General features: G+C 44.1%; 1 protein-coding gene across 1 annotated transcript in view; it reads right to left on the bottom strand.

The window, feature by feature from the left end:
• The window catches only part of XRCC6 (X-ray repair cross complementing 6), a 44,489-nt gene that overhangs the window by 15,966 nt on the left and 6,514 nt on the right, over positions 1 to 22,009 (bottom strand). Inside the window, exons 3-7 of the mRNA XM_007975919.3 lie at positions 21,623 to 21,735; positions 14,593 to 14,731; positions 14,076 to 14,330; positions 13,072 to 13,255; positions 3,299 to 3,485 (exon numbers count right to left, since the gene is read on the bottom strand). Of these exons, the coding sequence (XP_007974110.1) occupies positions 3,299 to 3,485; positions 13,072 to 13,255; positions 14,076 to 14,330; positions 14,593 to 14,731; positions 21,623 to 21,735 (878 nt within the window). The remainder of the gene's footprint in view (positions 1 to 3,298; positions 3,486 to 13,071; positions 13,256 to 14,075; positions 14,331 to 14,592; positions 14,732 to 21,622; positions 21,736 to 22,009) is intronic.

Raw genomic sequence — 22,009 nt, forward strand, 5'->3', positions numbered from 1 at the left:
AGGTAGATGTTTCAACTGTTTTAGAGTGCGATTGTGTTTATGAATAGCCACTGCACTCCAACCTGTGCAACAGAGTGAGCTCCTCTTTGCAAAAACAATAAAATAGGCTGGGTGCAGTGCCTCATACCTGTAATACCAGCACTTTGAAAGGCTGAGGCAAGACTGTTTGAGCCCAGGAGTTCAAGACCAGCCTGGACAACATGGCAAGACCTTATCTGTATAAAAAAATTAAAAGTTAGCTGGGCACAGTGGTACACACCTGTGGTTCCAGCTACTTGGGAGGCCGAGGCTGGAGGATCGCTTGAGCCCAGGAGTTTGAGGATGCAGTATGCCAAGATGGCACCACTGTACTGTAGCCTGGGTACCAGAGCAACTCTATTCCCCCAACCCAAAAAAAGAAAAAAAAAAAATGAACTGACCTCCCAGCACCATGCCCTGACACACAAAGCATACCTAAACTTATTTATTTTTTATTATTATTATTTGAGATGCAGTCTCTGTCACACTCTGTCACTCTGTCACACTGGCATGCAGTGGCGTGATCTCGGCTCACTGCAACCTCTGCCTCCCAGGTTCAAGTGATTCTCCTGCCTCAGCCTCCTGAGTAGCTGGGATTACAGGTGTGGCCACTATGCCCAGCCCAAACCGTATCTATTTATTAAATGAGAGGACCTATGTCAGGTACTGTGCTAGATCTCAATGGGGGAGGCAGACACACACACATATAAGTTCTACTTCCAAGACAGGGCACAGTGGCTCATGCCTGTAATCCCAATACTTTGCAAGGCCAAGGAGACTGGATCATTTGAGCCCAGGAATTCAAGACCAGCCTGGGTAACATGGTGAGATCCTGTCTCTCCAAAAAAAATAAAAAATAAAAAAATTAGCCAGCTGTGGTGGCATGAATCTGTAGTCCCAGCTACCCAGGTGGCTAAGGTGGGAGGATCAACTGAACCCAAGAGGTTGAGGCTACAGTGAACCATGATGGCACTACTGCAAAGATTATTATTTGTATTGTTTGGAGAGAGATGTATACACACACACACACACACACACATATATATTTTTTTTTTTTTTTTGCACACTCTTCCCCAGGCTGTGCACCACTACGCCTGGCTAATTTTTAGTTTTTTTGTAGAGACAGGGTCTCGCTATGATGCCCAGGCTGATCTCAAACTCCTGGGTTCAAGTGATCCTCCTGTTTCAGCCTCCTGAAGTGCATGAGCCACCGTACCCAATGATGTTTGTATTCGATCCTGGATATGTGATTAATAACAGCTTAGTACCAGATTCAAATTTGGGTTTTACGAACAAAAGAAGAACTCTCAAGGTTTTTTCAAACATACCAGATCAAGAAAAACTCAGTGACCAGAGATCTACTGCCTATGAATAAATCAATATAAAAAATTAGTTACTTCCAAAACGCAAGAGAAAATTTCTTGTCTTTTTCTCCTTCAAAGAGTAGGGCAAAACTCTCTGGCTTGAAATTTGTGCTCATGAGTTGAATCAAAACTAATATTTTAGTCATCTTATAGGCCCTAAACTTATGTAAAATGTCAGATTCTTCCACATTTTGCATAAAGGAAGGATGACTCATTCAATTTTAACTTTCGATGTTAAATCTCTCTATAGACTGAGCAAAGGTAAGAGGATGAGGAAAGAAGGTTCTGCGTCCTGCGTCTTTCAGATGCAGAAAGGGAGATGTATGCCATCCCAAGGCACAGGAAAAATATCACTAGCAAAAATAAATTATCTCCCTAAAAAAACGAGTTCACGTCACACTTCATACTTTCCCTAACTCCTCGTCTCCCTAATTAACTGTAAAGTATTTTATGCTATTGTACCTGAGGCAAGACTGTTAGACTGACAGCATCATGTACTGAGTGATGAAGGGGTGAGGTTTTCACTGGTATCTCTTTCAGACACTGGCCCAGTTTAACTTTCTAGCTATCAAAATATCACTGATCCAGACGCCACAGTCCCAAAGAGTTAAGTCTTTGTGTTTTAACAGGTTAGCAAGAAAGATGCACATGGTTCATTCAAGTGTGGTGGTGTTTACAACTAATTGATCACAACCAGTTACAGATTTCTTTGTTCCTTTTCCACTCCCACTGCTTCAGTTGAGAAACAGAAAAGGGAAGGGGAGGGGAGGGGAGGGGAGGGGAGAAAGTGGGGGAGGGAGTGGGGGGGGGGGAGAAAAGGGAAGGGGAAGAAAAGGAAAGATGCACATATGAAAGTTATTTAACTGGTCAGCCTGATCAGTATCTCTCCTCCTCGTTAACTCTTCAGCGGGAGAAAATTCAGTAAGAAAGCATCTTGGGTTAGGTGTGGTGGTTCACATCTATAATCCCAGCACTTTAGGAGGCTGAAGCAGGAGTACTGCTTGAGCCTAGGAGTTCGAGGCCAGCCTGAGCAACATAATGAGACCTCAACTCGAAAGAAAGGAAAGGAAAGAAAGAAAGAGAGAGAGAGAGAGAGAAAGAAAGAGAGAGAGAGAGAAAGAGAGACAGAGAGAGAGAAAGAGAGAGAGAGAGAGGGAAGGAAGGGAAGGGAAGGGAAGGGAAGGGAAGGGAAGGGAAGGGGGGAAGGGGGGAAGGGGGGAAGGGAGGAAGGGAGGAAGGGAGGAAGGGAGGAAGGGAGGAAGGGAGGAAGGGAGGGAGGAAGGAAGGAAGGAAGGCCGGCCACAGTGGCTAATGTCTGCAATCCCAGCACCCCAACACTTTGGGAAGTCAAAGTGGGAGGATTACTTAAGATCAGGAGTTTGACACCAACATAGTGAGACACCGTTTCTTTTATTCTGAGACAGAATTATGTTCTTGTTGCCCAGGCTAGAGTGCAACGGCGTGATCTCGGCTCACCGTAACCTCTGCCTCCCAGGTTCAAGTGATTCTCCTGCCTCAGCCTCCTGAGTAGCTGGGATTACAGGCATGCACCACCACACCCAGCTCATTTTGTATTTTTAGTAGAGATGGGGTTTCTCCATGTTGGTCAGGCTGGTCTTGAACTCCCGACCTCAGATAATCCACCCACCTCGGCCTCCCAAAGTGTTGGGATTACAGGCATGAGCCACTGTGCCCAGTTGACCCAGTCTCTTAAAAAATAAATAAATTAGCTGGGTGTGATGTCACACGCCTGTGATCCCAGCTACTTGGGAGGCTGAGACAAAAGGATCATTTGAGCCCAGGAGGTCAAGGCTGTAGTGAGTCATGCTTATCCCACTGCACTCCACCATGGGCGACCCTGTCTCAAACGAGACCCTGTCTCAAAGACAACAACAACAAAAGGCATCTCTACCTACCTGAGACCTCTTGGTATCACTAGGCAGAAGCAAACCACCTGTACTCGTATTAAAGGTCCGGGTCTTGGTTTTCACTGGTTCATTTGTTTCCCGATAGAGCTTTATTGGAGGAGGCTTGAGAGCCTTCTGGACCAGATTATAAACGCCCACAGAGATCACTATATCTTTGTTGAGCTTCAGCTTTAACCTGAGGGAGTGAAAAATGAAAGAGCATGAACTGAAAGACTGCACTTTTCTAAAATTCCCTCATAACACCAAAGCTTCACTGTTTTATTCTCTCCAATAATCCTAAGCTCTCAAATATAAATATGCTTTTTAATAATACAATCGAATTTGCTATAATACCACCTCAGAATCTATACCACAATATATTAACTACTTAAAATAATGATAAAGAATGTACTACAGGTTGAGTATCCCTTTGCAAAATGCTTGCTTAGGACCAGAAATGTTTCAGATTTCAGATTTTTTTTTGGAATATTTGCATTTTATAGTACTTACTGTTTGAATATTCCTAACCCAAAAATCTAACACCCATAATGCTCCAATAAGCACTTCCTTTGAGCATTAGGTTGGTGCTCAAAAAAGTTTCAGATTGTACAGCACTTCTAATTTTGGATTTTCAGATTAGAAACACTTAACCCGTATAATAAAATGAATAAAATGATAGTGTGTATTAAGCACAGCACTATACCAATCACCTCACAGCTAGTCTCTCATTTAATCATCGTAATAGCCCTGTAAGTACTGTACTGGTTGTCTCGTCTTTTTTTGTTTTTTTTTTTGAGACAGAGTCTCACACTGTTGCTTGGGCTGGAGTGCAGTGGCGTGACCTCAGCTCACTGCAACCTCTGCCTCCTGGGTTCAAGCGATTCTCCTGCCTCAGCCTCCCAAGTAGCTGGGATTATAGGCACCCACCAAGACATCCAGCTAATTTCTTTTTATTTTAGTAGAGATGGTGTTTCACCATATTGGCCAGGCTGGTCTTGAACTCCTGACCTTGTGATTCACCCACACTGGCCTCCCAAAGTATTGGGATTATAGGCACCCACCAAAACATCCAGCTAATTTCTTTTTATTTTAGTAGAGATGGTGTTTCACCATATTGGCCAGGCTGGTCTTGAACTCCTGACCTTGTGATTCACCCACACTGGCCTCCCAAAGTGCTGGGATTACAGGTGTGAGCTACCATGCTTGGCCTCGTCTCTGTTTTTCTAGGATCCCTTCCCCCACTTTGAAGAATAAAGACCCATCATGCCAGGTGCGGTGGTTTAGGCCTTTAATCCCAGGTCAGGAGTTCAAGACCAGCCTGGCCAACATGGTAAAACCCTGTCTTTACTAAAAATACAAAAACTAGCCTGGCGTGGTGGCATACAGTCTGTAATCCCAGCTACTTGGGAGGCTGAGGCAGGAGAATCGCTTGAACCAGGGAGTCGGAGGTTGCAGTGAGCCAAGATCCCACCACCGCACTCCAGCCTGCCGATAAGAGCGAGACTTCGCCTCAAAAAAAGAAAAAAAGAAAAGAAAGCCCCATCAAAATAACGGTTACTTGACAAAAAACAACAACAACAAACCAACAACACCACACCCCAATTTTTCTTTGGGAATTATCCTTTCCCCACTACAGTTTTGGGAGAATGTTAGTCAAAGTCAAGTTGCTGTGCCTTCTTCTGGCCAAGTGGTGAGCATATATGACCCTGGAGAAGGCCATAGGACCTTCTCATCTGAGAGTTGGGGTCTCTCAACAGTGGCCAATAAAGGACATGATTGGAGAAGATACTTTCTTCTCATAATGGCACCCTGAAGACACTGTCATTAGTTCCTGCTATGTAGATTCCTAGAACTATTTGACTAATATGCTGAAATTAGTCAAGGTTAGTTTTGGGTTTTTTTTAGATGTAATTTTGCTCTTGTTGCCCAGGCTGGATGCAATGGCATGCTCTTCACTAACTGCAACCTCCGCCTCCCGGGTTCAAGTGATTCTCCCGCCTCAGCCTCCCGAGTAGCTGGGATTACAGGCTGCCCGCCACCATGCCGGGTTAATTTTGTATTTTTAGTAGAGACAGGTTTCTCCATGTTGGTCAGGCTGGTCTTGAACTCCTGACCTCAGGTGATCCGCCCACCTCGGCCTCCCAAAGTGCTAGGATAACAGGCGTGAGACACAGCGCCCAGCTCAAGGTCAGTTTTTATTGCTTGCCACTCAATAACGTTATTGATCTTCTATAAATGAGGGCTCTGAGAAGTTACATGACTTGCCCAAGGACAGACAATTAATAAAAATCCATATTCAAACTCAAGTATCCCTGTTTCAAAGCTCATGTACTTTTCCATTATGACATACTGCTCCAGAGCACTTATACCAACATCCTAAGCAGCAACAGGACCTCTTGAAAATGTTTTCTGCAGGCTGGGCGCAGTGGCTCATGCCTGTAGTCCTAGCACTTTGGGAGGGTGAGGTGGGCGGATTGCCTGAACTCAGGAGTTTGAGACCAGTCTGGGCAACATGGTGAAACCCCGTCTCTACTAAAATACAAAAAAATATTAGCCAGGCATGGCGGTGTGCGTCTGTAGTCCCAGCTACTAGGGAGGCTGAGGCAGGAGAATTGCTTGAACCCAGGAGGCGGAGGTTGCAGTGAGGCAAGATCGTGCCACTGTATTCCACACTGGGACAACAGACCAAGACTCTGTCTCCAAAAAAAGAAAATGTGTTCTGAAATAGTAACAATGTACAAATATATTTACAATACGCAAAATATACTTATATTATGGGGAAAAAAAGAACATAAAATAACCTATGATACACATTCTTCTCAAGCACACAGAACATTCTCTAGGAGAGACCATATGATGGGACACAAAACAAGTCTCAATACCTGGAAAAAGACTGAAATCCCATAAAGTATGTTCCTTCACCACAATGGAACTAAGTTAGAGGTTCACAACAGAAAGAAATCTGGGAAAACCTCAAATATTTGAAAATTAAACAATACACTTATAAAAAAACCCAAGAAGAATTCCAAGGAACTTTTTTTTTTTTTTTGAGACAGGGTCTCGCTCTGTTGCCCAGGCTGGAGCACAGTGGCACAATCTTGGCTCACTGCAACCTCCGCCTCCTGAGTTCAAGATTCTCCTGCCTCAGCCTCCTAAGTAGCTGGGACTACAGGTACGTGCCACCACGCCCAGCTAATTTTTTCTTTTTTTTTTTTTTTTGAGATGGAGTCTCACTGTCATCTAGGGTGGAGTGCAGTGGCACAATCTCGGCTCACTGCAACCTCCACCTCCCGAGTTCAAGTGATTCTCCTGCCTCAGCCACCTGAGTGGCTGGGATTACAGGTGCCCACTACCACGCCTGGCTAATTTTTGTATTTTTAGTAGAGACGGGGCTTTGCCATGTTGGCGAGGCTAGTTTTGCACTACTGTCCTCAGGTGATCCACCCGCCTCGGCCTCCCTCAAAGTGCTGGGATTATAGGCATGAGCCAGCACGCCCGGCCAGAAAATTTAAAATTATTTTGAACTGCATAAAAGTAAAAACACAATATATCAAAATTTATACGATGTAACTAAAGCCATGCTCAGAGACAAATTTACAGCTTTAACACTTTTTTGTTTTGTTTTTGACACAGAGTCTCGATCTGTCGCGCAGGCTGGAGTGCAGTGGTGCAATCTTGCCTCACTGCAACCTCGGCCTCCTGAGTTCAAGTGATTCTCCTGCCTCAACCACCGAAGTAGCTGGGACTACAGGCGCACACCACCACACCCGGCTAATTTTTGTATTTTTAGTAGAGACAGGGTTTCACCATGTTGGTCTGGCTGGTCTTGAACTCCTGACCTCGTGATCTGCCCGTCTTGGCCTCCCAAAGTGCTGGGATTACAAGCATGAGCCATCGCGCCCGGCCAGCTTTAACACTTTTATCAGAAAAGAAGAAAAGTCTCCAATAACCAAATCTTCACTGTTGTGGAACACCTAGCAGTATTTTAAGAAGAGAACATGTTTAGACAAGTGTCTGTCTAGTTCAAAGGTATACAGGTTCACACCATGGAGAGAACACTCGTTTTGAGCAGAGCCATAAAAAGAAATTTTGGTTCCTGGGGCAAGCACCTAATATACCTTCAGATCAACTTGGAAATGCATGATGTGACTCACAGATGAGCGTTGGTAACAGATGCATTACTAACATCATCAACCATTTGGTGGCTTCTTAGATGTGAAAATCAGTGTCTAAAGGCTGCTTGAAGGAGAGTTTGACGATAAATACAATCAATTACAAAACTGCACAATCTTCAAAAGTAACTTTTTTTTTTGTAGACAGGGTCTCACTCTGTAGATTGCTACAGTAGTTTAAATATTGTTAAAATGCCCATACTACCCAACCAATCTACAGACTCAATTCAATCCCTATCAAAATACCCATGACATTCTTCACAGAAATAGACAAAACAATCCTAAAATGTATGTGGAACCACAAAATCCAGAACAGTCAAACCTACGCTAAGCAAACAAAACTGGAAGAATCACATTACCTGACTTCAAATTACAGAACTATAATAACCAAAAGAGCATGGTACTGGCATAAAAGCAGACACACAGATCAACTGAACAGAACAGGGAACTCAAAACAAGTCCATTCATCTACAGTGAACTCATGGAGAATAACCTCAAACTCCTCAAACACTTTTTGACAAAGGTGCCAATAATATACATCAGAGAAAGGCAAGTCTCTGTAATATAAACAGTGCTGAGAAAACTGGGTATCTATATACAGAAGAATGAAACTATATCCCTATCTCTCTACAAAAATCAAGTCAAAACGGATTAAAGACTTAACTCTAAGACCTCAAACTATGAAACTGCTAAAATAAAACACTGGAGAAATTCAGCCAGGCACTGTGGCTCATGCCTGTAATCTCAGCACTCTGGGAGACCAAGGCGGGAGGACTGCTTGAACTCAAGAATTCAAGATCTCTAAAAATAAATTTTAAAAAATTTAAAAATAAAACACCGGGAAATTCTCCAGCACACTGGGCTTGGCAAGATTTCTTAAGTAATACTCCACAAGTATAGGTAACCAAAGCAAAAACGAACAAATAGGATCATATCAAGTTAAAAAGCTTCTGCACAATAAAGGAAATGATCAACAAATAGAAGAGAAAATATCTGGAAACTATCCATCTGACAAGCGATTAATAACCAAAATATATAAGGAACCCAAACTCTACAGGAAAAAACTCAACATAATCTGATATCATCCCACTTCAGTTAAAATGGTTGGAGGTTCCTGAAAATACTAAAAAGAAAACTACTGTATGATCCAGCAATCCCACTGCTAGGTATACACCCCAAAGAAAGGAAATCTGTGTATCAGAGATATCTGCACTCCCATGTTTACTGCAGCCCTATTCACAATAGCCAAGGTTTGTAAGCAACCTAAGTCTCCATCAAAAGAAGAATGGATAAAGAAAGTGTAGTACAATGGAGTACTACTCAGCCATAAAAAAGGAGATCCTGAGGCAGGTGGATCACCTGAGGTCAAGAGTTTGAGACCAGCCTGGTCAACCCGGTGAAACCGTCACTACTAAAAATATAAAATTAGTTGGGCATGGTAGCACATGCCTGTAATCCTAGCTACTCGGGAGGCTGCAGGAGAACTGCTTGTATCCAGGAGGCAGAGGTTGGTTGCAGTGAGCCGAGATCGCGCCATTGCACTCCAGCCTGGGCGACAAGAGCAAGACTTAGACTCAAAAAAAAAAAAAAAAAAAAGAGATCCTGTCATTGGTAACAACATGAATGTTGTTGCATTCACTATGCAATGTTGTTTCACTATGTTAAGTGAAATAAGCCAGGCACAGAAAGACAAACTTTGAACGTTCTAACTTTTTTCTGGGAGATAAGAAGTAAAGCAATTGAACTCATGGACACAGAGAGAAAACGATGGTTACCAGAGGCTGTGAAGGGTAAGGGGGTAGGGATGGGGCAGTGGGGATAGTTAATGAGTACAAAAAATAGAAAGAATGAGTAAGATCTAGTATTTTAGAGCAGATTACGGTGACTAAAGTCAATAATAATACATTTTAAAATAACTAAAGGAGTATAATCAGATTGCTTATAATACAAAGGATTAATGCTTAAGGTGATAGATAACCCAACTATGCGGACGTATTACTACGCATTACATGCCTGTATCAAAATATCTCATGAATCCTATAAATACATACATCTACCATGTACCCACAAAAATTAAAAATTTTTTTAAAAGCGTATGTTTAATAATTTTCTAGGCCTTACACCTAAGGCATTGTTAGTTCTCAAACAATTCCAATTATTATTATTTATATCAAGTATCCATCCTATAATGACTCTTCCACAAAATAAGAACAGCTAACACTTATAAATAATTACCACGTGCCAAGCACTATGCCTAGGTTATCTCATTTAATGCTCATGGCAATCCTATATGAAGGTACAATTTTTTAATTCTCTATTTTTTAATAAATAGAGACAGGGTCTCCCTGGGTTGCCCAGGCTGGTCTAGCTTCTGGACTCAAGCAATCCTCCTGCCTCGGCCTACTAACATGCTGGGATTACAGGCGTGAGCCACTGCACCTAGCCAGGGAGGTACCATTTTTTGCTCCCATTTTACTAAGGCTCAGAGAAGTCAGGTCACATAGCGAAGGGACCAGGACTAGAATCCAACAATCTGACAACAGGGCCTACATTTACCCACTTTTTATCCTCCCACCCATCTCCACCAAAATGTGCAGTAGACTTCGAAACTGTAGTATGAACATCGCACCATTTCAAGACAGGTGAAGAGGTGACAAGATACTTGTCTGAGGAAAGAAAAATAGTTCCCAAGAAGAAAAGGAGAACAATGACAAAATTACAACTGTGGCAACAAGTGATTCGACGTTTCCTGAAAAAAATTTCTTGGATTTTCTGGCAGAATTGTCAGTAAACTCTTAAAAACTGCTTGAAAGTTACCAAAGGTCATAGACCCCTATACTGAGGAAACCAGGCCAGAATGAAAGCTTGAGGAGGAACGTTTGATGCCAGGAGTCTGAGACCAGCCTGGGTAACATACAAAGAGCTCCAAGTCTACAAAAAAGCTACTTGGGAGGCTGAGACAGGAAGACTGCAGGAAGACTGCTTGAGCCTAGGAGTTGTTGACTGCAGTGAGCTGTGATGGCGCCATTGTACTGCAGCCTGGGCAACAGCGAGACTGTCTCTTTTTTTGGCCTGGCCAACTCTGTCTCTTAATAAATAAAAGGCTGAAGGTCTTTAGGAAGAAACACTGTGGAACCTTTAAGATTCTCATATCAAGGCTCTCTTTAGAGAATCTAGGCCAGGCGTGGTGGCTCAAGTCTGTAATCCCAGCACTTTGGGAGGCCGAGGCGGGCGGATCATGAGCTCAGGAGATCAAGACCATCCTGGCTAACAAGGTGAAACCCCGTCTCTACTAAAAATACAAAAAAACTAGCCGGATATGGTGGTGGGCACCTGTAGTACCAGCTACTCAGGAGGCTGAGGCAGGAGAATGGCATGAACACAGGAGGCGGAGCTTGCAGTGAGCCGAGACCACACCACTGCACTCCAGTCTGGGCAACAGAGTGAGACTGTCTCAAAAAAAAAAAAAAAAAAAAGAATCTAGCAATCTGGTTTCTACTGGTCTCAGGTTTATAAGAAATCAGAGGCCGGGCACAGTGGCTCACGCCTGTAATCCCAGCACTTTGGGAGGTAGAGGTGGGTGGATCACGAGGTCAGGAGGTCGAGACCATCCTGGCTAACATGGTGAAACCCCATCTCTACTAAAAATACAAAAAATTAGCCGGGTGTGATGGCAGGTGCTTGTAGTCCCAGCTACTCGGGAGGCTGAGGCGGGAGAATGGCGTGAACCCAGGATGCGGAGCTTGCAGTGAGGAGAGATCGCGCCACTGCACTCCAGACTGGGTGACAGAGCTACACTCCGTCTCAAAAAAAAGAAAAAAGAAATCAGAACGACACAATTTCAACAACAATGATAATAACTAACATTTATGAGTTTTTGCTCCCTAACAGGCTCTGTTTTCTAAGTGTTCTTCATTAACTCTTCATAGTAACCTAATGAGGCAGGTATTGTTGTCTCCAATTTACAGAGAAGAATAAAGCAAACAATGCACATGCATGTGCCACTAACATTTTGGTCAACAATGGGGCACATATACAATGATGGTCTCTTTTTTTTTTTTTTTTGAGACGGAGTCTTGCTCTGCCGCCCAGGCTGGAGTGAGTGGCGCGATCTCAGCTCACTGCAAGCTCCGCCCCCCGGGTTCCCGCCATTCTCCTGTCTCAGCCTCCCAAGTAGCTGGGACTACAGGCGCCGCCACCTCGCCCGGCTAATTTTTTGTATTTTTAGTAGAGACGGGGTTTCACCGTGTTAGCCAGGATGGTCTCGATCTCCTGACCTCGTGATCCCCCCGTCTCGGCCTCCCAAAGTGCTGGGATTACAGGCTTGAGCCACCGCGCCCGGCCTGATGGTCTCTTAAGATGATAATGGAGCTCAAAATTTCCTATCACCTACTGACATCACAGTTGTCGTTAAGTTTGTCACACAAGGCATCACTCGTGCATCTGTAGTGATGCTATGTAAACAAACCTACTGTGCTGCCAGTTATATAAAAGTATGCAGTCATGTCCTAGGCCTTCACATTCACTCACTACTCACCCAAAGCCACTTCCAGTCTTACAAGTTCCATTCATGTTAAGTACCCTATGCAGGTATACCATTTATCTGTATACCGTATTTCTTTTTTTTTGAGAGGGAGTCTCACTCTGTCACCAGGCTGGAGTACAGTGGCACGATCTTGCCTCACTGCAACCTCTGCCTCCCAGGTTCAAGCGATTCTCAGCCTCCTGAGTTGCTGGGACTACAGGCACGCGTCACCACGTCCAGCTAATTTTTGCATTTTTAGTAGAGATGAGGTTTCACCATGTAGCCCAGGATGGTCTCAATCTCTTGACCTCGTGATCCACCCGCCTCGGCATCCCAAAGTGCTATGATTGCAGGGCGTGAGCCACCGCGTCTGGCCTATATCATAATTTTATTGTATCTTTTCTATACCTTTAGATATATTTAGATACACAAATACTATTGCCTAGGGTAAACAGTATGGTAATATGCTGTACAGGTTTGTGGCCTAAGAGCAATAGGCTAACCACATAGCCCAGGTATGTAGTAGGCTGTACTCTCTGGGTGTGTGAAATACCCTCTATGTTTGCACAATGACAAAATAGCCTAATGATGCAATTCTAAAAAGGTATCCCCACCATTAATTAACACATGACTGTGCTAGTCAGTACAGCTGAGGATACTCTTAGACCATAACTGTTTACCCCCAGGAAACGGAGGGCTGTGTTATTTTAGAGAAATATCATGCCAGCTCTTGCCAGAGATAAAGCAGCAAATTGCTTCTGGTATCCTGAAATAAAGCAAGTGTTTTAGAGGAATACAATGAGGCAGTGGCACAGTCGAGTTAAGTAGCCAGGCAGGTCAAAGCAATGTATTGCTTCTGGTTTGTTAAGGGATGTGTAGCAGTGCATTGCTTCTGATTTTTTTTTTTTTTTTCAGGTAGAAAGAGGGTCTTGCCATGTTGCCCAAGCTGGTCTCAAACTCCTAGGCTCAAGCAATCCGCCCGCCTTGGCCTCCCAAAGTGCTGGAATTACAGGTGTGAGCCACCACGCCCAGCCTGCTTCTGACATAAGGGCAGTGTAGGCAGCTGACCCGGGCTGAGTGCACACCTGCTGAGTGCTCGCTTCCTGGTCTCCTTGGCGCGAACCTTCCGCAACAGGTCTTCTAGCTTGCTGGATTCCTCAAAGTGAACCCTGAGGTCCTCATCCTCTGCTATGCTGATGATATCTCTGTAGAACAAGGATATGTCAAAGCCCCCAGGTTTCTTCAGGTGCATCAAGTCAAGGAAGATGCCTGTTGCAAGGGTAAACAAAAGGAAGGGAGGAAAAAACAATTTTCAGCAAGTGAGAAGTTCTTCCAGTTAAAACTGAAACATGCATTTAAAAGCTCCCGAAAATTAGACTATTAACATTTTCAGGACTTGGTGGCTAAGGAAATCAACTGCTATAATGACTTCACACAACTTTTCAAATAATCACCATTCGTGGTAATATTAAAGTCAATACAACTGGCCAGGCGCAGTGGCTCACACCTGTAATCCCCAGCACTTTGGGAGAGTCAGGTGGTGGATCATCTGCAGTTCAGAGTTCGAGACCAGCCTGGTCAACGTGGTGAAACCCCATGTCTACTAAAAATACAAAAATTAGCTGGGCACAGTGGCTCATGCCTGTAATTCCAGCTAGCTAGGAGGCTGAGGTAGGTGAATCGCTTGAACCTGGAAGGCGGAGGTTGCAGTAAGCCAAGATTGTGCCATTGCACTCCAGCCTGGGTGACACAGTGAGACTCCGTCTCAAAAAAAAAAGGGAAGACAATCTTGTTCTGACAGAGTCCTTCAGATAGCTAATGGCATGGCCATCTGCAGTGTTAATGTTACATAGGAGTCTTCCCCTGGCTTCACTTTATTTTTTCATTTTACTCTAAATGGTAAAAAGCAAATGCTTGAAGTCAGGTACACAGAAAGCAATAAAACTGCACTAGGCACAATGGCACATGCCTATAGTCCCAGCTACTTTGGAGGCTGAGGCTGAGCCAAGACTCCTGAACTCCTAAAACAACAACAACAACAAAAACAACAATTAAGTGCCAATTTAAGAGAACAGGGAAATATGCCCACCTGTATCTCGGAGATCACCTGCTTTGGTCCTGGCCCGGCTGGCTTTGGCACTGTCATTGCCATGGGGGTTGTCTTCATTGGTGAACAGCATGATCCTCTTATGACTCATCTTGAATTGGACATCACTGAAGAGGTTGGCACAGACCCACAGCACTTCACTGAGTGAGTAGTCAGATCCGTGGCCCATTAGGTCTTGGAAACGTTTTTGTCCTTGCTGCCCCTTAAACTGGTCAAGCTCCAGAATTCGTTTTGCACCTGATCAGAGGCAGGGAGTCAAATGGAAGGAAAAATCAGAATAATGTCAGCGGTTGCCTTTACCACAAGGCTAACAGAAGGACCCTTTCTCACCCCAGAGCTGTTTAACCCATTTAACAAAGTCCACATCGAGCAAGGTCCCCTTATGCAGGAAAGCATACTCCTAGACAAGATGTAACTTGCTTCCTTCTCCACTCCTCTTTGTTCAGAGTACCGACATTCTCATATATAAGGGAAAAGTTGATCTTAGAATATTACTGACCCGGATTATCCAGCTCCTGTAAGACGTAAATATTTTTAAAGTTCACTGAATTTTTGTCTTTCTCGGTACCATAGAACACCACAGCCAGGAGATCTCGATCACTGCTTATGATCTTACTGATGTACACACTTTGGATACACTGAAAAAAATAAAAATTCAATTAATATTTACTTACCATTAAATGTAAGCTCCATTAAGTGCTCAGTACCTATTAGTTGCTCAAAATATATTTGCTGAATTTGTACATGGCACTAAAATATGGCATGATCCCTACCTTCAAGAGTAATGAATCAGTGAGAGTAATGGACATAAATATCAAATTTTAACAAAAACCAGAATGCAGTAAGAATACATTAGAAGTACAAGCAGTCCCTGCCACAGAAATCAGAGAATTAATAATACGTATATTCAGGTCAGGCACAGTGGCTCACATCTGTAGTAATCCCAGCACTTTGGGAGGCTGAGGTGGGTCACTTGAGCCCAGGAGTTTGAGACCAGCCTGGGCAACATAGTGAAACTCCATCTCCACAAAACAAAAACCAAAAAAATTAGCTGGGTATGGTGGCACAGGGTCCCAGATACTTGGGAGGCAGAGGTGAAAGATCGCTTGACCCCTGGAGGTGAAGGCTGCAGTGAGCAGAGATCGCACCACTACAGTCCAGCCTGGGCAAGAGTGAGACCCTGTCTAAAGAAAAAAGAAAAGTATCAGAGGGAGGAAACTGTGCTATGGGAGCTGGGGGGAAGCCAAGCATTGGAATCAGAGCACCTGGAGTTGAGTCCTACTGATGGCACTTACTTAACTGGCTGAATTTGGAGAGGTCATGTGATCTTTCAAGTACCCTGGTATCAGGAAACTGAGTTTATACATACAGATGGCCCTCCATATCTGCTAGTTCTGCATCTATGTATTCAACCAACCTCAAATCTCAAATATTCAGGAAAAACAAAGAAATTCCAGTTTCAAAAAGCAAAACCTGAATTTGCCATGTGTCAAGTACCACAACAAACCTACGTGAATGAAGTGATGCATAGGCATTGTATTAGGTACTATGAGTAACCTAGAGATGACTTAAAGTATAGCAGAGGATGTGTGTAGGTTATATGCAAATACCATGCCATTTTACTTAAGGGACTTGGGCATCCTCAGATTTTGGAATCCACGGGGAGTCCTGGAACCAATTCCCTCAATAACAAGGGATGACTACATAAAATAATTACAATGCTTAAGTATATGTGACCTGAAAATAAGTCAGTAACTACCAGTAAGATCATCCTTGAAATAAAATTGCTTAACCACACAGTTAAAGACATCAGTATTCCTGGCCGGGCGCGGTGGCTCAAGCCTGTAATCCCAGCACTTTGGGAGGCCGAGATGGGCGGATCACGAGCTCAGGAGATCGAGACCATCCTGGCTAACAAGGTGAAACCCCATCTCTACTAAAAAATACAAAAAACTAGCCGGGCGAGGTGGCGGGCGCCTGTAGTCCCGGCTACTTCGGAGGCTGAGGCAAGAGAATGGCGTAAACCCAGGAGGCGGAGCTTGCAGTGAGCTGAGATCCGGCCACTGCACTCCAGCCTGGGCGACAGAGCAAGACTCCGTCTCAAAAAAAAAAAAAAAAGACATCAGTATTCCAGTTAACAGGAAAGGTCTATCCCTCATATAAACTAATGTCAGCATCAGGTCTTGTAAGAATTTGTCAGTTCAGCCAGGTACGGCGGCTCATGCCCATAATCCCAGCACTTTGGGAGGCCAAGGCAAGTGGATGACGAGGTCAGGGGCTCGAGACCATTCTGACCAACACGGTGAAACCCCATCTCTACTAAAAACACAAAAATCAGTTGGGTGTGGTGGCATGTGCCTGTAATCCTAGCTACTCAGGCGGTTGAGGCAGAAGAATCGCTTGAACTCAGGAGGTGGAGGTTGCAGTGCGCTGAGATTACACCACTGTACTCAGGCCTGGGTGACAGAGTCAGACTCTGCCTCAAAAGAAGGGGAAAAAAAAAAAAAAAGTTCATCAGTTCTAGGGGCCTATTTAATTCTGGAGCACTAACAAAATTATGTCTTGGAGTGGCTCACGCCTGTAATCCCAGAACCTTGAGAGGTCAACACAGGCGGATTGCTACAGAAGTTTGAAACCAGCCTAGGCGACAGGGGAAAACAATGTCTCTACAGCCGGGCGCGATGGCTCAAGCCTGTAATCCCAGAACTTTGGGAGGCAGAGACGGGCGCATCACGAGGTCAGGAGTTCGAGACCATCCTGGCTAACACGGCGAAACCCCGTCTCTACTAAAAAAAAATACAAAAAGCTAGCCGGGCGAGGTGGCTGGCGCCTGTAGTCCCAGCTACTCGGGAGGCTGAGGCAGGAGAATGGCGTAAACCCAGGAGGCGGAGCTTGCAGTGAGCTGAGATCCGGCCACGGCACTCCAGCCCGGGCAACAGGCAAGACTCCGTCTCAAAAAAAAAAAAAAAAAAGCAATGTCTCTACAAAAAACAAAAAAATTAGCTGGGCATGCACGTGCTTGTAGTCCCAACTACTCAGCTACTTAGGGATGCTGAGGCAGGAGGATCACCTGAGCACAGGAGGTCAAGGCTGCAGTGGGCAGAGACCATGCCACTGTACTCCAGCCTAGGTGAGAGTGAGACCCTGTCTCAAAAAAAAAATTTAAGTTTTGGAACCTGCAAAGCTGAGGAATAAACCAACCATGGTGATCCCGTCCATGTCCTGCCTGAGCTCCAACTGGCATTCGTCCACAGCTATTCTCTTCTTAAATGCAGAATGTGTCCTACAGCTAGTCATTGACAACAAACCACATGGCAAGTAGTCATTTCCATAAATAATTTAATCTACTCCGAGGAGTCTACAAACTTTTAAAAGAATTTGGTAAGGGCTCCTTCTAGGTTCTAAAAAAATTAAAAACAAAAACTAAAACAGAATTTCAGAAAATGTTTTCTATTGCTTATCAAATACTGAATACTTATTATTGCTTATCAAATTGTGCTCATCTATGAATGCCTCATTTCCTTGCTACCTAACACTACATTTTCTTCTGAGGTCTTCAGGCATCAAAGGTTCCATTAACTCTCTGAAATTACAGGTAGAATTGTGAGTACTATCTTTTTTGAGGGGAAGGTATGTAGCTGTCATCATATCCTCAAAGAGGTCCATGGTTGGCCGGGCGCAGTGGCACACACCTGTAATCCCAGCACTTTGGGAGGCCAAGGCGGGCAGATCACAAGGTCAGAAGATCAAGATCATCCCGGCTAACACGGTGAAACCCTGCCTCTACTAAAAAATTTTTTTAAAAAAATTAGCCAGGCGTGGTGGTGGGCACCTGCAGTCCCAGCTACCCGGGAGGCTGAGGCAGGAGAAGGGCGTGAACCCGGGAGGCGGAGTTTGCAGTGAGCCAAGTTCATGCCACTGCACTCGAGCCTGGGCGACACAGCGAGACTCCGTCTCAAAAAAAAAAAAAAAAAAAAAAAAAAAAAAGAGGTTCATGGTCTAAAAAAGGTTAAAGCACTGCTCTTCAAAGTGATGGTCTCCAAATCAGTAACATCAGCATCACCTGACAACTTACTAGAAATGCAAATTCTTGGTCCCCATTCTAGATGTAGAGAATCAGAAATTCTGATTTTGGGGCAAGGTTCTGTAGTCTGTTTTAATGCCCTGCAAGTAACTCTGTTTGAGAACCATTTTAAATTAACAATTGTTTTCATTCATGGTTCTATTATTTTATTTCACACACACACTTTTTTTTTTTTTTGAGACGGAGTATGGCTCTGTTGCCCAGGTTGGAGTGCAATGGTGCCATCTCAGCTCACTGCAATCTCCGCCTCCCAGGTTCAAGTGATTCTCCTGCCTCAGCCTCCTGAGTAGCTGAGAGTACAGGCGAGCATCACAACACCCAGCTAATTTTTGTATTTTTAGTAGAGACGGGGTTTCACCACTTTGGCCAGGATGATTTTGATCTCTTGACCTCGTGATTCGCCCACCTTGGCCTCCCAAAGTACTAGGATTACAGGTATGAGCTACCGTGCCCGGCCTTTTTTTTTTTTTTTTTTTTTTTTTTTAAGGGACAGGGTCTTACTCTGTTGTCCAGGCTAGGGTTCACTGGCACAATCATAGCTCAGTGCAGCCTCAAACTCCTGGGTTCAAGCAATCCTCTCACCTCAGCCTCCTGAGTAGTACAGGTGCACACCACCACACCGAGCTTTTTTTTTTTTTTTTTGGTGCAAGATACTCTGGTTTGCCAACTACAAGAACAATTTCTTTTTTTTCTTGAGATGGAGTCTCTCTCTGTCACCTAGGCTGGAGTGCAGTGGCGCAATCCTGGCTCACTGCAACCTCCACCTCCAGAGTTCAAGCAATTCTCCTACCTCAGCCTCCCGAATAGCTGGGACTACAGGCCTGCACTACCACGCCCGGCTAATTTTTGATTTTGAGTAGAGTTTCACCATGTTGGCCAAGCTGGTCTCGAACTCCTGATCTCACGTGATTTGCTCACCTCAGCCTCCCAAAGTGCTGGGATTACAGGCGTGAGCCACCACGCCCTACCTACAAGAACTATTTGTACACAAATTAGAACATGAAAAGTTTCTGTTCAGTTCCAAATTCTAAAATTATGAGGCATGAGATATATAAGAAATCTGCGAAAAATCTTCTCTATGAAGTACACAAAAGAAGTAGTAATCTTTTTAATTAAGCTGAAATTTAGATAAAAAAGAATCATTTCTAAGCAAACAATTAAAAGGTATTTAATACATTCACAATGTGCCAGGCATAGTGGCACACGTCTTAATCCCAGCCACTCAGGAGGCTGAGGTGGGTGGATTGCTTGAGCTCAGGAGTTCCAAACCAGCCTGAGCAATAGTGGGATACCATCTCGAAAAAAAAAGCAAGGCCAGGTGCAGTGCCTCACGCCTGCAATCCTAGCACTCTGGAAGGCCGAGGCGAGCAGATCACAAGGTCAGCGGTCCGAGATCATCCTGGCCAATATGGTGAAACTCCATTTCTACTAAAAATACAAAAATTAGCTGGGCGTGGTGACGCATGCCTGTAATCTCAGCTACTCGAGCGGCTAAGGCAGGAGAATCGCCTGAACCAGGGAGTCGGAGGTTGCAGTGAGCCAAAATTGCACCACTGCACTCCAGCCTGGCGACCGAGCAAGACTCTATCTCAAAAATAAATAAAAATTTTAAAAAAGCATAAATACACACACAAGGCTGGGCGCAGTGGCTCAAGCCTGTAATCCCAGCACTTTGGGAGGCCGAGGCGGGCAGATCACGAGGTCAGGAGATCGAGACCATCCTGGCTAACACGGTGAAACCCCATCTCTACTAAAAATACAAAAAATTTGCCAGGCATGGTGGCAGGCGCCTGCAGTCCCAGCTACTCCGGAGGCTAAGGTAGGAGAATGGCGTGAACCCGGAAGGCAGAGTTTGCAGTGAGCCGAGATCGCGCCACTGCACTCCAGCCTGAGCGACAGAGTGAGACTCTGTCTCAAAAAAATAATAAAAATAAATAAATACACACACAAACATTCACAATGTTGTGCAACTACCAACCCTAGTTCCAAAAAATTTTCATCACCCCAAAAGCAAACCCAGTACCCACTAAGCAGTTGCTCCCCGTTCATCTCTTCCCTGTGCCTCAGGTAACCAACCACCACTCTGCATTAAGAACTTACCTATTCTGGATATTTCATGCAAATGAAATCATACAATATTTGACTTTTTGTATCTGGCTTCTTTCACTTAGCATAATGCTTTCAAGGTTCATCTACTTTGTAGTACGTATCAACTCTTCGTTCTTTTTCATGGAATGTATATCCATACGCCACTGTTTAGCCATTTGAAATGTTTTGGAATAAGATAGAGGTGGTGTCTGCATAACATTGTGAATGTGTCATTGAATTGTATACTTTCAAATGGTTAATTTTATGTTACATGAAACACAACCTCTAAAGAAACAAAAACAGGTCAGGCACAGTCAATCACACCCATTTCTCCACAACCTTGCCAACACTTCTTATTTTCTGCTGGTGTTTTTTAAATTTTAGTTTGTTTATATAGTGGGTATGAGTGATAGTTCATTATGATTTTCATTTGCCTTTCTCTAATGACTAAACATGCTGAGTATCTTTTCCTGTGCTTGCTGGACATCTGCGTATCTTCGGAGAAATGTCCTGTCTTTTTTTTTTTTCTTTGAGACAGAGTCTCACTCTGTTGCCCAAGCTGGAGTGCAGTGGTGCAATCTCAGCTCACTGCAACCTCCATCTCCCGGGTTTAAGAGATTCTCCTGCCTTAGCCTCCCGAGTACCTGGGACTACAGAAGCGCACCACCATGTCTGGCTAATTATTTTTGCATTATTAGCAGAGACGAGGTTTCACCATGTTGGCCAACCTAGTCTCCAACTCCTGACCTCATGATCCGCCTGCCTCCGCCTCCCAAAGTTCTGGGATTACAGACACGAGCCACCACGCCCGGCAGGAGAAATGTCTTTTCAAGTCCTGTGCCTGTTTTAAAATTGAAGTTGCCTTTTTATTGTAGCCATCTTCCCTAACCACAGGTAGCAGTCAACTCCCAAGTATCACTCACTCTTTTCCACACTATAACTGCAGGAACTTCCCCCTTCTTCCTTTATACTCTCATCTCTGCAAGAGGAGGCGCCTACTTCTTTTTTGTGGTGTTTTTTTTGTTTTCTGAGACAGAGTCTTGCTGTCTTACCTATGCTGGAGTACAATGAGCAGCACAATCCCAGCTCACTGCAGCCTTGATCTCCTGGGCTCAAGCAATCCTCTTGCCTCGGCCTCCCTAGCAGCTAGGACTACAGGTGTGCACCACTACACCTGGATGATTTGTGTATTTTCTGTAGAGACGGGGTTTCTCCATGTTACCAGGTTGGTCTCAAACTCCTAGGCTCAAGTGATCTCCCCGTCTCGGCCTCCCAATGTACTGAGATTACAGGCATAAGCCACTATGCCCAGTCGATACTGTTTTTAAATTTGTCTTAAACTAAAAGGTAGTCTTACCTGGATGCTCATGTCAAAAGGTGTCAACTCATCTTCACTCTGAGATTCAAACATAGCCTTGGAGGCATCAACCAAAAAAATCAAACTATCTCTTCCTGAATATTTATAGTCTCCTATGGGGAAAAAAGTGGAAGAAAATGTTTATCCTTGTATTCGTATTTGTTTACCATATAAAACAAAGGCCAAAAAGGAAAGTATAACCTAATCAATTATTATAAAGTGAACAACCATAAAATCTCCACCTATGTCAGGAAATTGAGTCTTGCCAGACACCCCGGAAACCCCTCATCATTATATTCCTTCCCAATTACAACACCCATCTCCCCCAAAAAAGTCAATATCCTGGTTTCTTTTTTTTGAGATACAGTCTCACTCCCATCACCCAGG

This window comes from Chlorocebus sabaeus, chromosome 19 (assembly GCF_047675955.1).
Source record: "Chlorocebus sabaeus isolate Y175 chromosome 19, mChlSab1.0.hap1, whole genome shotgun sequence".
NCBI classification, from domain to species: Eukaryota; Metazoa; Chordata; class Mammalia; order Primates; family Cercopithecidae; genus Chlorocebus; species Chlorocebus sabaeus.